This window comes from Bufo gargarizans, chromosome 1 (genome assembly GCF_014858855.1).
Source record: "Bufo gargarizans isolate SCDJY-AF-19 chromosome 1, ASM1485885v1, whole genome shotgun sequence".
In the NCBI taxonomy this organism is placed as follows: domain Eukaryota; kingdom Metazoa; phylum Chordata; class Amphibia; order Anura; family Bufonidae; genus Bufo; species Bufo gargarizans.
In genome coordinates, this window is record NC_058080.1 from 365,512,274 (window position 1) to 365,532,924 (window position 20,651).

The following is a 20,651-nucleotide window of genomic DNA, read 5'->3' on the forward strand; positions in this document are numbered from 1 at the left end:
AAACTTTAGCTCTCCACAAAGCCCTCCTATCCACAGGACAGGAACTAGTGGTCTAGGAGCCATGCTCCTCCTTAAGAGCTCTCCACGAAAGTTCCTGTCCTGGATGGAGGCAATCTCTTAAGGGTGCTGTCATGGTTGTAAGGGAAATATTGTCATGTGCATGAGCCCTAATGCTGTGTGATCCTGTCAGAGGTCAGAATAGGGCCGCACACAGAATTCCTTGCATTGAACTCAACTTATCTGTGCCTGGCCTTATGTACTCACTAACTCCTGTATGTATACTGCGCTTCCTATCCCACCCATTGCCTGTCTGGTTTTGGTAGACTGTGCTGAAAGAGCTATAACTTGTTTGTTGCTGTGAACAGACCCTTGCTGTCTACCCTGACCTCAGCCTGTTTCTTGACTATGAGTGTTGCCTCGCATTGGTTTCTCTGATCAATATGGATCTCCGATGCAGCGGCGAGGATCAGAAGCGACACGGGTGTTGGGAGCAGGGTAAGTATGACCAGTATGAGGGGCCCTGTCATGGGGGGGGGGGGGGGGGGGGAGAAGACAGGACTTGTAAGGGTGGAATAACCCCTTTATTATACAGTACATAACAAACATGAGGTCCTAAACCAAGCTGATCTGTAGGCACAAGTACAGGCTTTTTTTGTAAAAAGAATAGAAAAAATAAAAAAATCATGTGACTATAGCATAGTTATGTAAATTGTTTAATGCTGAAGTAATTTAAATATTGCCGAAATCCACTATAAAGTTTATTAGACAATAATAAGTAGACATAAAAATGCATTTTTTTACACACAGTATATTGTATCTGAAATGATTTTCAGACATTCCTACTATACCATGTACTACCCTAATGCAAAAGATCACAGAGCAGGGTCTTTTATCGGTGTGTCATTTGAGGTTCAGTATGCTGTAGAATTAGTTTGTATGGACCTTAACAATGATTTAGTGGTGTCTAAAAAGTACATTTACACATCTGCATTTTTTGGCCCATAAATTTTTTGCCAAAAAGGGAGCCGATCTCTTCAAAGGAAAACAGACACCTTTTCTCTCTAACGGGCTTGTCTACTCGTGGTTATATACAGACCCTTAATAGATACTTAAAGGAGTATTTTGGTGGTTTAAAGTTATCCCCCATTGAAAAGAATGGTGCAGTCATGCGCATGTGTGACCAGCTGCTCCGTTCATTTCTGGGGAACTGCAGGAGGTACGGGGCCCATATCTTGTGATTGGTGGGGGTTGCAGCAGACCCTGATCTAATAGTTATACCCCTTTAAACCTTTACTAAGAGCATGGAAGGTGCAGCAGCACTTCTCAGAGTGCTCAGCTTTCATCAGCTCTACTCTGCTATTGCAGCATGTGGATTATGCATCCCATATACTTTCCATGGATCTGCCAAAGTAGAGCCAATGATAGCTGAATGAAGTGCTACGGCACCTTCTGTGCTTGGAGTAAAGGCTGACCCTTTAATTTACAAAAAAAAAATATGGAGTGTACATATAGTGGAATCTCATTTAAAAAAAAAAAAAAAGGGTGGGTTCTAAAAAATAGCAATGATTACAAATTCATAAATATTACCTCCACTCACAAAACGTATGCTTCAGAACTATGCAGGGGACAGGCCTACTTACAATGTATTGTTTCAAATCAATACTCCACACTCTCTGCAGAGTTGAGCGGCAATGAAAGGGTTATAAGCTCATATGAGCACTTCTGCCCTGTGATATCAGCAATCGAAACATCAGTAGGACATCAGAAGTATATATATGTGTGTGTGTGTGTGTGTGTGTGTGTGTGTGTGTATATATTATAATATCTTTCTTTTAGTAACCAACCCACTGATCCTCTTCTTTACAAGTTCATCCCTGTGCTCCATGACGAGGCTTTTGATAAATCAAGACATTGTTGCAGTTGAATATTTTTCCAAATATTAGACATTAAGTGATATATATATATATATATATATATAACACATTAGCCCTTTAGCTCTGCCTATCTGTAGGAGAAACTTTAACATGTGACGCCACCTAGCAATACTCTGAATACAGAACAAGGAAAATTCAGTTATGGCAACAATTCCCAAATAAAAATGTGGCAAAGTGATAATAAAAAAGAAAAATGACTATAGGAATGAATACTACTAAAAGAAGGTTAGGTCTTGTGCTTTTGCACCTCCTAAAGAAGATACTGTATGTAGGAAAATCCACAGTGGTTTATACAAGTGCCTTGCTGCCTAACCATAGTACTCCTAGGAGGGGTGGGGTGAAAGAATGACGACTAATATCTATGTAGAAAAGTCCTGGTTCTAAAATAATGATAAATGTCTTTGTTTAGTACATTCCGTTGAACATGTCAGGTTTTTGTGATGATGTTAGCTGAGAAGTCAAATAGATCTTTGTTGATCTTCCGCACCATATTCAGCTCATCCTCAAGTTCTGATGTCCGAGAGCGAAGCTGTTCCACAACGCTAGAGAGGTTCTGGGAGAAAAATAAATAAATAAAATCAGTAGAATGATCATGCAAACACATGACAAAGTATACATTTCATGTATAGATTTAAAGGGGTTTTACCATCACATACAATGTGGACAAGTTGCTAGGATATACCCCCATTGTCTGACAGGTGCGGGTCCCACCTCTGGGACCCGCACCTACAATGAGAACGAAGCGGGGAAATGAACGAAGGGCGCACTGCGCATACGCGGCCCCTGCTCCAATTCATTTGTATGGGGCAGACGGAAATAGCCGAGCCAGCGCTCGGCTATTTTCAGAGGCCCCATGGAAATGAATGGAGGGCGGCTGCGTTCACTTCTATGGGAGCAGCGCTTGGTGGTGGACAGACCCCAGGAAATCCAGGGACCTCCAGCCACAGCTGTCCCCACTCCGTTCAGACAATGGGGGCATATCCTAGCGATATGCCCCCATTGTATGTGATGGGAATACCTCTTTAAGGAATCCAGCACTCACCTTGCCTTCAGTTTCACCTAACAAGAGGTGCAACTGTTCTGCACGCTGCAAGTAAGTGTCCTCTGCTCCCTAAAAAAAAATAAAAAAAATTATATATATAAAATGCAATAAGACAAGCAGCAACAGTAAAAAATCTGAATGATGTAAAATTCAACTAAATGTTACATTCTGCCAAATTATTATCAATTAATTAATCATAAAGGGTCCAGTGTTAAAACACTATTCCATATAATTCTAAGTTCTGATAAGCAAAACAATGTGACTAGAAATATAAGCACTTCTTATCATACAGTATGTCATATAATGTAACCTACTTGTTGCTGTTTCCCAAGCCGCAATATGATGCCCTCACTCTCCGGATCATCGCAGCCTTCAGCACCCTGAAAGTGTTTACTAAAGCGAGGAAGGGGAAAGCTTGGTTTACTGTCTGCCCGTAACATGTTTCCTGGTGCAGGTATGATGAAGGCGTTGGTCACTGGACCTGGAAATATATGTGTCATAAATGTTGAGTAACATATGGTATAAATGCAGAGATAGTACACTGTAAAATAAAGTGTCTGTACCTCTATGGTTTACTGTACGTAGGCACTGCTTGCTTTGGATGTCCCAAACACACACCGTCTCATCATGAGATCCTGAGACTAGCATACTCCCATCCAATGATACGGAAAGACATGTTACCTGGTCTCTAAAGTCAAAGAAGGTACCATAATCTAGTTAGGTACCATATAATAACAAAAAAAGAATCTTTTATCTGGCAATGCTGCTCTTATTCTCAGGCTACAGCTAGAGTAGGAATCTACAAATCAAAATACTGCTAGGCATCTTCTCTCTTTAGCTATGTAAATATAAAAAGGAATTTTTTTTTTTATTGGTTTTAATGGCAGGTGGCAGACAGGGACAAGCCTCCCTAGTGCCACCCGTACTGCTAGGGAGGCTCGTCCCTGTCTGCCGTTGGCTGTTCCCCTTCCCGACACGGATGCTTTTATCTGCACATGGCGGTAAGTAGAATCAGTGTGAGGGGCCCAGCTTATGAAGGGGGGGGGGGGCATTTGTTAGTGTCCGATAACCCCCTTTAAAGTAAGTCCCCAATATGCTGCATTGTCTATACATAAAGGAACTGTGCCCTCACATGGTGCACATATATAGTGCTCTCAGGGATGTCATTAAAAATAAAGATCTACAACTAAGGCTCAGTTTACATCTGTGTCTTTGTGGCATGACTGATACCAGTCACCTGAGGAACCCACTGACCTATTGCTAATTTTCCCATCAAATGTGTGATGCCACCAATGCACATATAGCCTTATATCTAATTAAAGGCAACAGGTTATCCGTTTTTACCCACTTATTGAGGTCCTTCCGTGTTCAAGGTCACATACAGACCTTTGTCTAAATGTAGGCCTGTACTTTAACATGTCCTGAATTGTATGTACAAGTGGCCTGATATGTCTTCTAGACATATACTCTGAATTTTACAGTGTATTCATCCCTAAGCCAACTCATATTTCCCAGATTGATGTGGATGATGCTTTCCGAGTCATCCAGTCTTCTCGATATCAGGACTGACACTTGCGCAATTGGTAACTAGTTATGGAAAGACTTCAATTCCCTTCTGTGCATGTGTCTGTCCTGATTCTGGAGAAGACTGTGGATGACACAAGAGGTCCAAGCCAAGTGTACAGCCAGCAATCAGTTCAGGCCTCATGTACATACAGCAAGCAACATTTTAAAACTTCTCTTTGTAATACTGAGAAGAAAGAAGCATACGTGGACCGGAAGAGCGGCAGAACCTTTGTCTAAAAACTGATGACTGGTTCCCTTTCATAAAACTAAAATACATGAGACTTCCTTTAAAATAAGGAGAAATGAAGCTCACAAAAATATGCTGCAGAGGCGAAAGCTGAACAGCAGGTAATAAACTGTAGATTTCAAAGTGATCTCAAATCTGAGACACAAAGCAAGGCGGCCATTTTACCTGTGTCCTTTAAATACCTTCTCCTGGTCTGCATTAAATGTTTTGTCTCGCTGCACAGGCTGAAAAGATTTAAAGACAGAAATAGATTTTAGGAATCTAAAAAGACTCAAGTTCACGTGTGGACATGTTCCAGTATTAAACTCTTACCCATTCACACAGGTCCACCTGGAATATGGAGCCATCACTTCCACCACAGAATAAGTGATATTCAGCTGGGTCAAATGTTACTGACATGATTCGAACATCGAAGAGGACAGAGACCAGAAGTTCACCAGATGCAATATCCCAAAGCTACAAAAAAAATATATATATGTTTATAACAATAATGAACTAAATAGAGACAATGCTGCCAGCAACAGTGAAAATTAGTGCAGAACTTATCTGAAATGACTTACAGTGGGAACCGGTCACGCAGTACATGCAGTCTCATCTGCAAGTAGCACACTATACAACAGGAGTAGCTGAGCAAATTGATATATAGTTTTGTGAGAAGATTCAGTAAAATTTGTCATTTATTGATCTTCTCATTCTGAGCTTGGGAGTCCAGTGGGTGGTCCTACCCAGTGATCGACAGCTATCAATGCACAATCATTGCATAGGACCACCCACTGGACTCCCAAGCTCAGAATGAGAAGACATTTAGATCAATAAATGACAAATTATACTGAATATTCCCACTAAACTATATATGAATCTGCTCAGCTACTAATGCTCTATAACATGTTTTCAACAGATACGTCTGCATGTATAACGTGACAGCACAGGGCGAAAGGAAGTTTAGATATTGCTGGAAGACATGCTAATTCAAAATATGGGAATAGGACCTCAGAATCACAATGGTAACACAAGAATATAGATATATATAACATTTTCCCCTAAACTGGAATATTTCTCCAGTAACTTAAAGGGGTCAGAGATAATCAAAAAACCCTCCTCCTTCATGTAGTGAGGTGCCTGGATTTGGCAGTGAGGACAGCGATTGGCTGCAGCAGTCACATGCCATATGCAGAAACATCAACGCTGCTGTTTGAAGACAAACAGCAGTGGGTGTACTTGCGGAGCGTCGCAGAGAATAGCATTAAAGTAAGGGGTGAGCATATGATGTGTTTTTATTTTATCTAATTGTAGGGGGATGTCCAGGATTTTTTTTAATTATCTCGGACAACCACTCTTATACACAAACACTTGATTTACATGGTTTAATTACCTTAACTGTCTGGTCCAAGGAAGAAGTCACTGCTCGGGACTGGGGCCCTCCAGTGCCACAATGAATATCAGTGATAGGAAGTGAATGTTGGGTCCACATGTGACGTGCTTCAGGGCCTCGAGATCCGTCAGCCTGCAAAATACTGATGGAAAGAGACTTTTTAGGCTTCGTTTACACCAAAGTATTTTCAGTCCATGTACTATCTGTGTACGCAACATCCTGCGTACAGTCCAATTAGAGTCAGAAGCTCATTTCACACATGCATTTTTCAGGATGGACCACTGATCGGGCCGAAAAAGGGTTGATTACTCTTACCGGTAATTGGATTTTTCAATAGCCTCCACAATGGCACTCTCAGGAGGGTGTCCCTGCCTCGCCAGGACACATTGTAGAATCTCAAGTTTAAAAGGCCCCCTCCCTTTACCTGCTTCAGTTAATGACAGGTAGAGCAAAAAGTGTATTGAATATTTAACAATATAACATAACATACATTAATAATAAGGGTTGGGAAACTCCAGAGCCGTTGTGGAGGCTATTGGAAAATCCAATTGCCGGTAAGAGTAATTAACCCTTTTCCCCGGCTCCTTCACAATGGTACTCTCAGGAGGAGTAACCGAGGAGCAAAAGTATTTTTGGGTGGGACTACTGCAGATAATACTTTTCTGCCAAAAGATAAATCATAGTTATGGAGTACATCAAACTTATAGTGTAGGGTTTGGGTTCGCCCACGTTGGGTTTCCTCAAATTTTTGAAGAAGGATTTGGGCAAAAAGTTGGAAAGGATACCCCCTGCTGACAATGGAATTTGGAAACCACCTTAGGTAGAAACATAGGGGTATGTCCGAGAATAATACTGTACTCCAACACTGATGTAAGGTGCCTTACAGTAAAAGGCTTGCATCTCCCCCCACCCTTCTGGCTTATGTAATTGCCAATACAAAAGGTGTTTTTTAAGTTTTAGCTGGATAGTCTGTAAGGGTTCAAAGGGCACATCCATCAGAACTTCCAGCACTAGGTTCACATCCCAAGGTGGAATAGTGCAATGAACAAACAGGATTTTTTTTGTTGCACCTTTTAGAAATCTCTTTATCAGAGTTAGATCTGCCAGCTTTATTTCTAAAAAAAATTGTTTAGTGCCGAAATCTGCACTTTAAAGGGTGCATGGTCTGAGACCCTTATCTAAACCGGACTGAAGAAAACCCAATATAAGGGGGGAACATCGGGATCTTGACTGAGATTCCATCTATCCCCATAAATCTTAAGAATGTTTTCCATGTTCTTAATAGATTTTGGAAGTTGTATTCTTTTTACTATATAAAAGAGTGGAGATTACCTGTTCGGACAGACCCTTTAGTTTTAGTAGAACTTGTTCAGTTTCCAGGCTGTTAGGTGCAACTGGTATACACTTGGATGGAACACTGGGCCCTGACGCAGTAGACCTGGATAGGATGGAAGGGACCAGTATTCCCCCGCCGCCTGATCGAACAGGACAGGAAACCAGGACCTTTTCAGACAGAAGGGGGTGATCAGTATCAACTGCACCTTTTCCTCCATTGCTTTCATCAATACCCTCGGAATTAGACTAAAAAGGCAGAAAAGCGTAAAGAAGACCCTTTGGCCATGGGGTAGACGGAGCATCTACTATCAGAGGCTGATCCCAAACTGAGAGGGAACCAAATTCCTCGACCTGTTTTTTTAATCCTTGAAAAGGTCTATGATCGGGGTTTCCCACTTTTCTGATATTTTTTTTTAAACATTTCTGGGTCTTTTTCCACCAAAGGAGAGACTGTTTTACTCTTTCAGACTTTTCCTGCTGAGATAGTCTGCTACTGCGTTTCCTTTGCCTCTTAGTTGAACTACTGTCAGGGTTTTTAGGTTCTTTTCGGACCAGCAAAAAATCCTTCTTGCAAGATCTTGCAGTGCCTTGCTTTTTGTTTCCCCTTGCCGGTTTAGATAAGTCATGGTAGTGGCATTGTTGGACAGAACTTTTACATGTTGAAATCTTACAGTTAACTGTAGAGAAAGTAGTACTTTGTATACCGCCATGAGCTCATTTAAATTTGAAGATGCTGCTGCCATTATTTTGACTCCAAACACCCTGTACTGCTTTATCTTGGGTGTGGCCTCCAACATCTGGCATCGGTAGTAATAACAATCTGATTTGTATGTCGCCAGAAAACATCTTTTTGAAGATTTTTCTTTATTTTCCACCCTCTTAGAGGGACTTTTATTCTTTTGTCTAAAGTGTCCCGATTGCCATCCCAGGATTTAAGGAGAAACACCAGTAGTATCCCTGACTGCAGGGATTGTGGAAGTTAAATAGCCTAACAGCGTCATGATATCTCCGATGGACACTATTCTGGACTTGCAGAATAGCGAGCGAGAGAGCGAGCGAGCGCAATTTGTTTTTCATGCGGGAGGAAGGACATAAGATTATGGGAATCTAGCATGACTCCCAAAAATATCTTTTGTTGACTGGGAACTAGGTCTGACTTCTCTTCGTTTATCAAACAGCCTAGTTCCAGTAATTTTCTTTCACAACCCGTAAACGAGCTTGGAGGAGACTTCAGAGGGACAATTAGTATTCCCTGAAGATGAAAAGAGCTCATTACTTCTGCCATAATTTTTGAAAAAACCCTGGGAGCTGATGACAACCCGAAGGGAAGGGCCTGTTAGTCTGCCTCCCACCGGAGACCTGGCGTCATTGCGAGGGTTTTGCAGAGGTTTATGGGATAAACAGCAATCCTCTTCCCTTCCCTCTAGAGAGCTGCCACTTTCCTAAGCTCTCTTTTCTCTTCTGGTCAGGTCTAGGTCTCCTTTAATTACAAAATGACTGTCTTTGTTGGTAAAATTTAGAATCTGACAGGAAACCTTTTTTCTTGTCTGATGCCTTATCCAGTATATATCATCTAGGACAGAGCCAAAAAGCTTAGCCTCTTCACACAGGATGGAGCATAGACGACTCTTAGAACTGGCATCCCCAGACCAAGACCTGAGCCATATGGCTCAATGTGTGGCATTTGAAAGGGCAGAGGATCTAGCTGAGAGCTTCACCAGACAAAAAATTTGAGGCCTGTTTCAGAATGGGAAAGGAGGCTAACCGGGCTCTGGGCGGCAGATGTACCCTCAGGCTTGCGGGACATATCTGGCACATCCAGTGGAGCAGACATGCTGCACGTGTCAGGAAGACGCTAGTACTGCAGCGCTCCTTCCTGCCGACATCTCCCCTGATATCCGCCAGGCCTCTGACGTCATGCGCTGGCGGAAGTGACGAACAGAGGCCCTAGAGTTCCAGCCTATTTGCACATGCGCTCGATCCCTCGTTCCCCGCCGTGAGATGATGCGGGGGAACAGATGCCCAGGGCTGCCTTCACTGAAGGGCTTATGCCTAAGGACGAGGATAGAGGCTTCAGACCCCTTTGGTACCCGTCCTCTGCACCGGCCCTCCCAGGATGGGGCAATAGTAACAGGCCATGCAGTAGTAACTTGGGACTACTGACACCACAGGAGCGGCTTCCACGCAATCCCGAGGACAGGAAACAACAACTGAAGCAGGTAAAGGGCCTTTTAAACTTGAGCTTCGCCTGCGCACTTTATTCCCCATTATGGGCAGAGGCAAAAGGCCGGCTAGATCGGGATGTACAGGCTGGCACATGCGCATTAAACGCTCTTGTGCCTCTGCCCATAATGGGGACTGAAGTGCGCAGGCGCGGTGAATCTGTTGAGCGGCGCTGGATTTCTCACTAAGAAGAGGGCGTAATCAGAAGAACCTAGGGCGGGCCAGAGGGATGAAAGGGTAGGGCAGTGATGGTGAACCTTTTAGAGGCTGAGTGCCCAAACTGCAACCCAAAACCCACTTATTTATCACCAAGTGCCAACACAACAATAACCTGAATACCAATGTTGTATATCTTCCACTTTATCATGTAGCTATAACACCCTGCCTACATTCAGTGCGCGCCTGTGCCGTTCATAGTCTGTCCTGGGGCTGATGAATGGCAGGAAAAGTCCAAGGCATGTTGGTCCACCATAGACTTTTTCCAGGGGACAGGTGCCCACAGAGGGCACTCTGAGTGCCACCTCTGGCACCAGTGCCATAGGTTCGCCATCACTGGGGTAGGGGGTTTCGTATGAAAAGCTCCGAGGGTCGTGGGTAACCGCCGCATGAACGCCGCCCCTGGGCACCTTCAGAAGCTAATTAACATATTGAATAAAAGTGTTTTTCTGAGAAAATTGGAGATGGACAGCAATATGGAAGGTAGCATTCTAATACGGGGAATGTAATAGAGATCCTGATGTTAGTGTTCTATAATGGCGATTTTAGATGAAAGACTCCCGTTAATTCACCAGCACTTAACTTGGTGAATAAATGAAAGACAAGGAGTGCTGCAGTTTTCTTTATCCTAAGTGCCATACACTGGGCACGTGATCCCAGCCTGAGATTACATCCTGTGGTGCAATCCAGAGTCCAATTCTCTGACCAAGGGGCTTGCTAGAGATTCAAACTCATGCATGTGATGCGGGTACTAACACCTGGCTGGGTTCACGTGTCCAATGTACAGCACGTGATGTTGGATATGGCGGCTACACGGGGTTGCGGATAACCCAATAATTTTCAGTCCTTGTAGCATTAATGTAACGAGTGAGGTGGGGGGCGGCACCACTATCCCGGCTGCATACAAAAGGATCATATGCTTCTGACGGCTGGAGAGGACGGCACACGATCGGTGGTGCTCAGCTGCACAGGTAAAGTTCAGTGTGAGCGTAATAGGAGATAAATGAAAACAGCGGCACTCACCCGTGTGCTTCAAAAACCTTCGGTAGCTTTATTCATTCCAGGATTACATCAGGCAGGGGGCGGATGTACACAGGCACGCATTGATCAGCGGCGGCCGTTTCGCGCTAACTGCGCTTCTTCTGGCTGTGCGTCAATGCGTGCCTCTTACACCACTCCTTTTAAAAGCCGGCGCAGCCCGTCATCACAAAGACTGACGAATCAGGCAGCACCTGCATAAACAAGGTGATATACAAACCGCACATAGAAAAACAAAGATCCATGCAGTAATTACAATGAGTATACAAATCAAGCGGCAAATATTAGTGTAATATTACACTACAAAGCACTACAAGAATGGGCTGAGATCATTTCTATCGTTGAGCCCGAGTTCTCCCAGGGCCTGGGTGCGTATTATCCACCTAGCCTCTCTCTGCAGGAGGAGACGGTGTCTGTCTCCCCCCTGCAGAGGAGTGGACACAATTTCGAGGCCAGAGAATGAGATGCAATCGGTGTCACCATTATGTGCGGTTCTCATGTGCTCTATGAATCTCGGACAACCTTTCCCTGTCTTAATAGAATTAAAATGTTCCCGCACACGTTCAAAAAGGCATCTGATAGTTTTTCCAATGTAGAAACGTCCACATGTGCACAATAATAGATATACTAAAAAAGTACTCCGGCAGTTAATAAAGGTATTGACTGTGTGTTTAATGCCAGCAAATTCAATACTCTTTTTCTGCGAATTATTAGTGCACAGTGAACAGTTTCCACATCTATAGTTGCCCTTTGGAAGGTTGCGTTTGAGCCAATTTTTACTACTATCCGTTTGAAATCTGCTCCTGACAAGTTTGTCCTTAATGGTGTGACTCCTTCTAAAGGAAATGAGGGGTCTCTGTCCTGTCAATTCTTTTAGAGTTGCGTCCCTCCTCAAAACATCCCAGTTCTTAAAAATGACTGATCGAATACGGTCAGCCATGGGGCTGTATTTGAAGTAGAACGCAAATCTGGTGCCACCAATATGGTCGCTACCACTATCCAATTTCTGGTTATTTTTGTTTTTACTAAGGAGACTATTTTGTGAGAAATTTCTCTCCACTCTCTCCATATCCCTACTAAGTACTTCTTCGGGGTAACCCCTCATTACTAAGCGCTGTTTTAACTCATCTGCTTGTCTGTGGTAACCGCTGTCTCTGCTGTTAATGCGTCTTAGTCTGATAAATTGTCCGTATGGTACGGCTTTTTTGACGCTCCGTGGATGGAAGCTGTCGTGGTGGAGCAAGGAGTTGGTCGCCGTGGGTTTGCGAAACCCCTCCATGACCAACTCATCGCCTTCCACCACGACAGCTACGTCCAGAAATTCCAACCTGTTCCCCCCCAAAATTAAGGGTGAAAGTCATACCCATGTCGTTATTGTTTAAATAGTCAACAAACTCACTGCACTCTTTTTCTGTACCTTCCCAGACCATAAACACATCATCTACGAAACGTAGGTATGTTTTCATTTTTAAAAGAAAAGGGTTGTTCATAGAGTACACATATCTGTCCTCTAGTCTGGCAAGGTACATATTTGCAAAAGTGCAGGATACGGGGGTCCCCATAGCCGTACCCAGCTTTTGCCTATACCAATCACTACCAAATTGGAATACATTGTTGGTTAAGATAAACTTCAATGACTCTCCAACAAAATCACAATACACGGGATTTTTACCTAGGTTCAACACGATGTCAAGGACCGCCTCCACACCGGCATCATGGGGGATGCGGGTGTAGAGGCTTTCCACATCGAGTGATACCAATTGGTATCCTTTCTGCCAATGGATTTCTTTCAGGGCCAATAAAAAATCATTGGTGTCCCTGAGATAAGCAGGTGCACTGCTGAGTATTGGTCTCAAGAGCCAGTCCACATACTTGGATAAAGGTTCAGTCACTGAGCCAATCCCCGCGACGATGGGACGCCCCGGGGGGTGGCTCAGTGACTTATGGACCTTTGGGAGAAAGTACAAAGATGGTTTGACTGGGGATGGTGGAACAAGCTTGTCCAGCATATTTCTGGGTAGAAAACCCACCTCCACGTATTTCCTAACGAGTGATGACAGCAACCGCTGGGTATCGGGTAGGGGGTCCCCCCGTATCCTCTCATAAATACTGGTGTCGCCCAGTTGTCTCATGGCCTCACTGACATAAAATTCTTTAGACATGAGGACGACATTTCCCCCTTTGTCCGCCGGTTTCACCATTATATCCTCCTGGGAACGTAGCCACTGCAAGGCCTTCTGCTCCTCTGTAGTAATGTTAAGTTGGGCAGTGGGATACATCACTGCTTTTATATCTCTCATAACTTGATACTGGAAGATATCAATGCTACTCCCGGCGGACATAGGGGGACAAAAGGTGGATTTGACTCCACCAACAAATGGATCCATTGGAACATCAGTTGGAGATCTATCAGTAATATCCATTCCAGTAAGGAACTCCAGACAGGCCCGTTCATCTACATTGAATTTATTACATATTTGGAAGGCCATGGGATCTGGCTGAAGTGGTATCTCTCCTTGGGTAGTGGATAATTTCTGTGGAGTGTCCCTAAACAGCTTGTGCAGGTACAATTTTCGGGTAGCTTTAAATAAATCCACTTCAAAGGTTGTTGAATCAAATTCTTCGGTTAGACTGTACCCCAGTCCCTTATTGAGAACTTCCAGACATCCTGGAGGTAATACGTGGTCAGTCAGGTTAATTACTAGATTTTCATCAGAGGGTAAGGGGGCGTTTATTTCCTCCAAGAGACTTGTTTCCTCTCTCTTCCTGATTTCCTGACTCCTGTCACCTTTGTTGGTCTTCCTCCCTCCTCTTCTGATCCTTTTCCTAAAGGGTCGCACGACTCCCTTGTCAGATCTGTTGACGTGTGACCCGGGTCATCTGAGACGCTGGAATCAGAATCGGTTGTCCAATAATCATTATTCTGGCGACGATAGGTCTTTTTCTTTTGTTGTTTTCTATTGGATCTTTTCCCAATATTCCAGTTGAAAATTGTGCCGGACTCATAATCCTGTTTATCCCTCACGAATTTATCCCTTTTTCTTTCCTTGACTTCGGCTTGCGTGACAGTCAACTTTTTGTTCAACTTTTTGTCAAAGGTCTCCAGGAGATTCTCAGATAGCCTGGATTCTAATTCTGTCCGCGCTTTATCAAGTTCACTTTTAATGATGTCATATTCTTTGATATCTCTCTTTAATACCATTTCTAATATTTGTAGGGAAAAACTCATATGTAGGGATTGCCACTCCTTTAAAAAAACATCATCTTGTTCATACTGTGCAGGAACTTTATACACTCTTAGACCCCTAGGCACTCTGCCACTTTCCTTGTAGGACTTCAGTGACTTCACCGTCCAGAAGAGACGTATCTCTTTCTCTGCTAGTTGTGCTATTTTAAACTCGAGTGCCCGAGTGCTTAGATTTTGCATGGTATCTTTAACGTTGCACTGTGTAAAGAAATCCTCCGCCCCTTCTCTGCCTTCCAATAGAGACTGACTGGATGCCTCTGTAGCCATGTTCATTCAAGTGTTGCAACAATCTATCCTGTGTGTTTCTCTGCCGGCAATCCACAGTGTGCTCGAGCCCCAAAGAGAAAGTCCCAAACAGCTTCCATCCACGGAGCGTCAAAAAAGCCGTACCATACGGACAATTTATCAGACTAAGACGCATTAACAGCAGAGACAGCGGTTACCACAGACAAGCAGATGAGTTAAAACAGCGCTTAGTAATGAGGGGTTACCCCGAAGAAGTACTTAGTAGGGATATGGAGAGAGTGGAGAGAAATTTCTCACAAAATAGTCTCCTTAGTAAAAACAAAAATAACCAGAAATTGGATAGTGGTAGCGACCATATTGGTGGCACCAGATTTGCGTTCTCCTTCAAATACAGCCCCATGGCTGACCGTATTCGATCAGTCATTTTTAAGAACTGGGATGTTTTGAGGAGGGACGCAACTCTAAAAGAATTGACAGGACAGAGACCCCTCATTTCCTTTAGAAGGAGTCACACCATTAAGGACAAACTTGTCAGGAGCAGATTTCAAACGGATAGAACAGAAGAAGCGCAGTTAGCGCGAAACGGCCGCCGCTGATCAATGCGTGCCTGTGTACATCCGCCCCCTGCCTGATGTAATCCTGGAATGAATAAAGCTACCGAAGGTTTTTGAAGCACACGGGTGAGTGCCGCTGTTTTCATTTATCTCCTATTACGCTTGTAGCATTAATAACAGGCAGATTTTTGAAGAGTGATGCCTGAAAGGGGTGGGTGGCTGGTTGTACTCTACCGTAATGACGTAAGGTGGCAGCATGTATTTAGGGTGTGTGGACTGTTTGTGTATGACTTAACCCCTTAAGGACTCAGCCCTATTTCACCTTAAGGACTTGGCCATTTTTTGCAAATCTGACCAGTGTCACTTTAAGTGCTGATAACTTTAAAACGCTTTGCCTTATCCAGGCCATTCTGAGATTTCAATTTCTCTACTCCTATAATACATAGTAATACCTCCAAAAATAGTTATTACTTTACATTTCCCATATGTCTACATGTTTGGATCATTTTGGGAATGATATTTTATTTTTTGGGGATGTTACAAGGCTTAGAAGTTTAGAAGCAAATCTTGAAATTTTTCAGAAATTTTCAAAAACCCAATTTTAAAGGGACCAGTTCAGGTCTGAAGTCACTTTGCGAGGCTTACATAATAGAAACGACCCAAAAATGACCCCATTCTAGAAACTACACCCCTCAAGGTATTCAAAACCGATTTTACAAACTTTGTTAACCCTTTAGGTGTTCCACAAGAATTAATGGAAAATAGAGATACAAATTCAAAATTTCACTTTGGCAGTTTCCATTTTAATCATTTTTTTCCAGTTACAAAGCAAGGGTTAACAGCCAAACCAAACTTAATGGCCCTGATTCTGTAGTTTACAGAAAAACCCCATATGTGGTCGTAAACCGCTGTACGGGCACATGGCAGGGCGCAGAAGGAAAGGAATGCCATACGGTTTTTGGAAGGAAGGTTTTGCTGGACTGGTTCTTTTGACACCATGTCCCATTTGAAGCTTACCTGATGCACCCCTAGAGTAGAAACTCCAAAAAAGTGACCCCATTTTAGAAACTATGGGATAGGGTGGCAGTATTGTTGGTACTAGTTTAGGTTACATATGAATTTTGGTTGCTCTATATTACACTTTTTGTGAGGCAAGGTAACAAGAAATTGTTTGTTGCTGTTTTGGCCCAGTTTTTATTTTTTGTTATTTACAACATTCATCTGACAGGTTTTTGCGGGATGAGATGACAGTTTTATTAGCACTATTTTGGGGTGCGTGTGACTTTTTGATCGCTTGCTATTACACTTTTTGTGATGTAAGGTGACATAAAATTGTTTATTTAGCACAGTTTTTATTTTAAATTTTTTACGGTGTTCATCTGAGGGGTTAGGTCATGTGATATTTTTTATAGACCAGGTTGTCACGGATGCGGCGATACCTAATATGTATACTTTTATTTTTATTTTTTATGTAAGTTTTACACAATGATTTCTTTTTTTAAACAAAAATAAATAAAAAATAAATCATGTTTTAGTGTTTCCATAGACTGAGAGACATAATTTTTTCAGTTTTTGGGCGATTACCTTGGGTAGGGTATTATTTTTGCGGGATGAGATGACTGTTTTATTGGTACTATTTTGGGGTGCGTGTGACTTTTTGATCGCTTGCTATTATACTTTTTGTGATGTAAGGTGACCAAAAAAATTGCTTCTTTTTTTTTACACCTTTTATTTTTTTACGGTATTCACCTGAGGGGTTAGGTCATGTGATATTTTTATAGAGCAAGTTATTACGGACGTTGCGATACCTAATATGTATACTTTTTTTATGTATGCAAGTTTTACACAATAACAGCTTTTTTTAAAACAAAAATAGATGTTTTAGTGTCTCCATATTCTGAGCCAGTTTTTTTTTGGGGTGATCGTCTCAGGTAGGGGCTCATTTTTTGCGGGATGATTGGTACTATTTTGGTGGGCAAACGCCTTTTTGATCGCTTGCTGTTGTACTTTTTGTGACGTAAGGTGACAAAAAAAATGGTTTATTTAGCACAGTTTTTATTTTTTATGGTGTTCATCTGAGGGGTAAGGTCATGTGATATGTTTATAGAGCCGGTCGATAGGGACGTGGCGATACCTAATATGTATACTTTTTTTTCCCCCCTATTTTTTACCATTTTTTTTTTTTTAACTTTATTTGGGGAAAATGACGTTTGTTTATTTTTACTTGAAACTTTATTTTTTCAACTTTTTTTCACTATTTGGGACTTGCACTTTTGGGGGTCTAATCCTTTACAATGCATTCCAATACTTCTGTATTGGAATGAATTGGCTGTATGAGTAATACTGTGTGTATTACTCATACAGCTTCCAGCCTGTGAGATCCAGGAGGCTGGATCTCACAGGCTCATCACCGGAAGGCAGCGCGATGCCCCCTCACGGCGTTGTCACAGGATGCCCGCTGAATGATTTCAGCGGACATCCTGTTCCTATTAACCCCCACCGCGCCGCAATCTAGTTTTAAAGTTATGATGTACTGGTACGTCATGGGTCCTTAAGGACTCGGGAAACGTGCCGTAACGGGTGCAGGGTCAGGGTCAACTTTTACAGAAATCAAGAAAGGTAGGCATTCTGAAGAGATGCAAGGGAGCGAACTGCCCCTCTCCATGCTGTCCACACAATGAGATAGCATGCAGATGTATAGAAAGATAATACTGCTTCTGTTCCCATGTCTCAATAATTATTGTAAAAAGCCTACAGTAGCTAAAAGCTGAGCTTCAATAAGTACAGACCTGAAAAGGTTCCACACAAGAGCAAGACTATCCTTGGCTCCAGACAGGAAATGGCTGCTGTCATCTGTGAAGGTGAGGCAAGTGACATCCTGGTAGTGACTATTAAGAATAGCAAGCAAATGCCCTGTGCAAACCTGAGAAACGTAGGATGGAGAAAAACTAGTTTAATACACAGACTAGGGAATTTCCTGCAAGTGTCTTAGGACATGGAATACGGATGGTCAAGTTCATCTGATGTAATGCACGAGTACAATCGCTGTCACTCATCTTATAAAGTAAAGAAATAGAACTACAACTTAAGATCTGTGTATGGCACAGCTTACTCGGTCATCTGCATGCAATTAGGTTTTTACAGTCATGCCTAATAAGTGATCGTTTTTAATCGATAAGAACTAGTCACTGCACCTGCAGCCTTCGCCACGATACATGTTGAACAGCCAAACATCATGATGTTAAATATAATGAAAGTTGTACGGTGTCACGCTATGACCTGCACATTGCCACAACCGGGATGTCAGTTCAAACAAATTCAGTAGGTTTGAAATGTGACAACTTGTGGGTCACAACATGAACCCATTCACCTTTCATTATCTTGCAAAGGAGCACAGTGATGCTGTGATCTTTGTAAGGCTATTTTCACTTCTGCGTTTTTGCTGGATCAGTCATGGATCAGCAAAAACGCTTCAGTCATGATAATAAAACCGTCTGCATCCGTTAGCAACAGATCCGGTTGTATTATCTCTAAAATTGCCATTATCTCTTTTGTATCAGAGAAAACGGATCTGTCACCATTGACTTACATTGCGAGTCATGACGGATCTGTCTTGCTCCGCATCCCAGGACGCACTCTGAAACGCTGCTTACAGAGCTTGTGCGTGTGTCAACGGAACGCAATGAAACAGAACGGAATGCATTATGGTGCACTCCTTTCCCTTCAGTTTTTTCCTCATTGACAATGAATGAGGACAAAACGGAAGTGTCTGGCAGTGTGGGTAGGCTTCGGAGATGGACGGAGCACACGGTAAAGAGGGAGATACCAGGTCCAGCCTGGTATGGTTGTCAGCATAATGGTTGATGAATCTGGTGTCTGCTGTGCTGGGGGAGGCAGGCTGGCACAACGCTTGCATACAGGACTTGTCACTTACCTCCCACAGGTAAATACTGTCTGCAATGCCTGCTGCCAGGTACAATCCATTAGGAGATGCTGCTAAACAAGTGACCGGTGCAGAACAAACTATCTTCTGCTGCAGCTGATCCTATGGGATAACAAGAACCAGGGGTTGAACCTCATTCACCACAGCCGTTATACAATCCGGGTACTAGCAGAGCACCTACCTTTCTTTGTAGCTCCCATACATTGATGTAGTTCTTCCCCAGTTGTCCTCCGAGGAGATACTGACCCCCAAGCATCACCAGGCCTCGCGGTGAGCTGTTTCCCCCACGATAGCTGAGCAGAACCGCTCCCGTTTGTGGATCCCATGCCGAACAATTAGCAACCTGTCCCGCTGCATCGGTGCTCAACACGAGCTCCAGGGGCGCCGCCATGTTAGCCAGGGCGAAGGGTCACGTGTTCCCTGCTCGCAACAGGCGCGCTAGGCGTCACGTGACTGCGCGCTGCTTCCACCGTCAGTTCACTGTGTGTGAGGTTACTGGCTGGAGGCCATGTTTATGGATTAGTTGTCCTGAGGCAGGGCCCCGAGAATCAATGGCCGGGCCCTGGAAATAGACATGTGAATGTAGTAGGGGCCGCTACATTTACTGTTTAGGAACATTTACAGCTACGACCTAATTGGTTACTGTGCTCCTGTGTGTGCGCTTCTTCATCTCCCTCCTAGCCTTACAATAGCAGATTTACTAATGTATAAGACTAGGTCCCCACTTGGTGTAAAAATCCGCCAGAAAATACGTAAAGACTCATGTTATCCTATTGGCAGGGGCGGACTGGGAACGGAAAGTGCCCCTGTTTTGTGGTTGGGTCCAAATTGATGGAACAAAAGGCCAGCAGTACCATACCATACCACCCCAACAGAGCTAAATACCACAGCAATATTAAGATCCCTGAAAACCCCTTTAAAGAGGTTCTCCAGCCAAACCTAAAAAAAATGGAGCCTGAATCTAGATGAGGGCAGCCATACTTTTCCCCAGCAGCAGCTATTTCTGGATCCTCTTTGGTCATGTGACCGCTTCTGAGGCGTCTTCTGGTCCCTTACCGTCTTCTTCTCTTCTACTGGAGACAGTCGTTATCACTGAAATCACCGCCTTCTCGCGACCTTCCTTGGCCTCGACGTCTGCACACTAGTACACATGCGCTGGGACTGACAGCCACCTATTCACTGTAGGGTTGAGCGGCAAACCGGTGTCAGCGATATACCACAGTATTAAGAAACAGCGATATGGTAATATTGCTGTTTCCAAATAACCGCGGTATTTTGTGCCATCATTGGAGTGGTCATATGCACGCTGACTGCTCCTAAATCTGTGTCAGCCAGCCCCTACATCGTGCATATGCGTGTACCATACATAGCATTACTTCCTGCAGCGGACACCCCTGCCTCCTCGCTCCCATATTCAAATCTCCGAGTCAGGTCACATTAAAGGTGGAAAAAGTTCTGAAATGATTTATCTTTGTCTAATTTTTTTACATCACAGAAACCTGACATTTTAACAGGAGTGTGTAGACTTTTTATATCCACTGTATACTTAAAGTGTAACTCTTTTTTTTTTTCTGTAATGTGATACTGACCATTTTTTAAATATACTTTCATTACTGAAATCGTACATTTCTATTTGAAAAATCTCTCTAAAGTGGCTCAATTTGAGCGCTCCTTATTCTGTCTGCTGT

At 43.2% G+C, this 20,651-nt stretch overlaps 1 protein-coding gene across 1 annotated transcript; it reads right to left on the reverse strand.

Annotated features, from left to right (window-relative positions):
• Window positions 1-745: 745 nt before the first annotated feature.
• On the reverse strand, window positions 746-19,377 carry WDR18 (WD repeat domain 18). Its single transcript, XM_044284216.1, has 10 exons — window positions 19,145-19,377; window positions 18,955-19,065; window positions 17,810-17,943; window positions 6,162-6,303; window positions 5,102-5,245; window positions 4,955-5,013; window positions 3,540-3,664; window positions 3,291-3,457; window positions 2,977-3,045; window positions 746-2,487 (listed from the first exon to the last, which is right to left on the reverse strand). The coding sequence occupies exons 1-10, from the start codon at window positions 19,352-19,354 to the stop codon at window positions 2,362-2,364; spliced, it is 1,287 nt and encodes a 428-aa protein (XP_044140151.1). The 5' UTR covers window positions 19,355-19,377; the 3' UTR covers window positions 746-2,361.
• Window positions 19,378-20,651: the final 1,274 nt, after the last annotated feature.

Excerpts from the sequence above, each read along its gene's own strand:
- WDR18 (XM_044284216.1), bottom strand. The coding sequence starts at position 19,354 with ATGGCGGCGCCCCTGGAGCTCGTGTTGAGCACCGATGCAGCGGGACAG. Across the intron at positions 19,066-19,144 it reads TATGGGAGCTACAAAGAAAG|GATCAGCTGCAGCAGAAGAT; the intron begins GTAGGTGCTCTG and ends GTTATCCCATAG. Across the intron at positions 2,488-2,976 it reads TAGGTGAAACTGAAGGCAAG|AACCTCTCTAGCGTTGTGGA; the intron begins GTGAGTGCTGGA and ends TTTTTCTCCCAG.